The 1795-nt window shown below is 37.2% G+C and overlaps 1 protein-coding gene across 1 annotated transcript in view; it reads left to right on the forward strand.

Moving 5' to 3' along the window:
* LOC109537628 (chaoptin) overlaps nt 1-1795 on the forward strand; it is a gene marked incomplete in the record, with an annotated part of 52568 nt that overhangs the window by 46623 nt on the left and 4150 nt on the right. The window contains 2 exon segments of the mRNA XM_048661589.1: nt 249-562; nt 642-844. Coding sequence (XP_048517546.1) covers nt 249-562; nt 642-844 — 517 coding nt within the window.

Genomic DNA, 1795 nt, shown 5'->3' on the forward strand with positions numbered 1-1795 from the left:
CGCTACACATAAAAACTGATGATGGTGGAAAAATACACCGAAACGTATTTTGATTGATAAATAGAGACAATAAATGACTGAAACCCAGGAATAAAATTGATATTTCTTTGTGACATACGTTATGGGCATTTTTATCAACAACATTGATTCTGCGAACCTTTCCAGGTAAAAAGCATACCTGCTAGATGTTCCTCCGACATTTTTTCGAGAGCAAAGTTTGCCCTGCTTCTACTGAATTCTTTTTCCAGATGTACTTGCAGCACAGTGAGCTCATAGTTATAACCAGCAAGGAATTTGAACTGTTCCCATCCCTACTCCATGCCCATCTGAGCTACAACAGTGTCCTGAAAATATCCCCCGGAGCGTTCAGCTCATTGACTCAGCTGATCTCTCTGGATTTGGGCGTGAACCAAATCGAAATCATCCCTCAGGAACGGCTGTATGGACTGAACAGCATTCGGGTGCTGAATGTGACCAAAAATCGGCTGAGTGAATTGGACGATTTTCCGAAAAACATGCAATCGTTGCAAGTGTTGGACGTGTCATTTAACAGATTAACTAGGTAATAAAGCGCGAAACATACGAAATCTATATGCGGATTATTCCAATGGAAACTCGACGAATTGTTTCTCAATTTTCAGGATAAAGAAAACAACGTTCAATTACTTATACAGCCTGACCGAGCTGTACTTGCAAGGCAACGCGATTTCCGCTGTTGCAGCCGATGCATTCAGATTGCTCAAAGAGCTGAAAGTTCTAGACTTGAACCGAAATCATTTCGAGCAAATACCTCTTGAAGCGTTCAAACCTTTAGAGGCTCAAATACAAAGCATAAGGAGCGACGGTAAGAGTTTTTCTATTTGCCAGCAAGCCGAAACAATGCGGCTGCGAACGTCTAATTGTTCATGCTGGGAAATTTCCCCTTTTCATCGCCCACTTTGTGTCATTCAATTTAGTTGATATATGGATAAAATATACAGGGTGGCCGTTTTTAAGTTTACATACCGATATGGCGCAAAGTATGCCAACAACAACAAAAATCCAAATTAGTGTTGATTGAATGCAGGGTTTTTTCCCTTTCGAAAACTACAGCAGATACGAAAATGTTAAATGGACAAAAAATTGCCGTTTTGACTGCTCTATTCGAAAGTGGTTCTCTTTTTTCAAGATTTGGCAGCTGTCTAGAGATGTTTGAAGAAAACTGATTTATGACAGATGTTTAAATATCGTCTAGTTTCGTCAGTGTTAATCTGGCAAGAAAACATTAAATAGAAAAGTTTTAGGAAACTTTCACAAATGAACTGTCATTTTTGACATGTGACGTAAACTGGTGTTTTTTTAATGGAATCCACATTCGATTCTACCTTTATCAAATAGAAAATTTCATTGTGATTTCATTAATATATCACATCGTGTAGTTTTTTCGAAAATTGAAGTGCGATTTTTATTTTTCCAATGTAGTTGATCGAAGTTAGACATGGAAAATAGTATAAGTCATAAAGCCATAAAGCATTGTTTCCATGGTAACAAATAATAACAATTCGCAAGTTCAAACATTACTCGTCATTGTTAATCACGATTGCATTACGAATACCTTCCCGACATCCCAATCTTTTACGTGTGCTTCTGGGTCTATAAATAAAACAGTTCTTACACACTTTTCCGTATTTTCTTTTTGTTTAAAAGCTTGCAAAAGGTGAGTAGAACTAAACAAAATAAGTCACAATGACATCTAATCAAAATAAGTGTCAAATTTGACTAGTTAAAGTGTAGTTATAATTTAGCCGCCAGTGGG

This window comes from Dendroctonus ponderosae, unplaced genomic scaffold (genome assembly GCF_020466585.1).
Source record: "Dendroctonus ponderosae isolate FM_Combo_2020 unplaced genomic scaffold, Dpon_F_20191213v2 Dpon_F_20191213_1, whole genome shotgun sequence".
In the NCBI taxonomy this organism is placed as follows: Eukaryota; Metazoa; Arthropoda; class Insecta; order Coleoptera; family Curculionidae; genus Dendroctonus; species Dendroctonus ponderosae.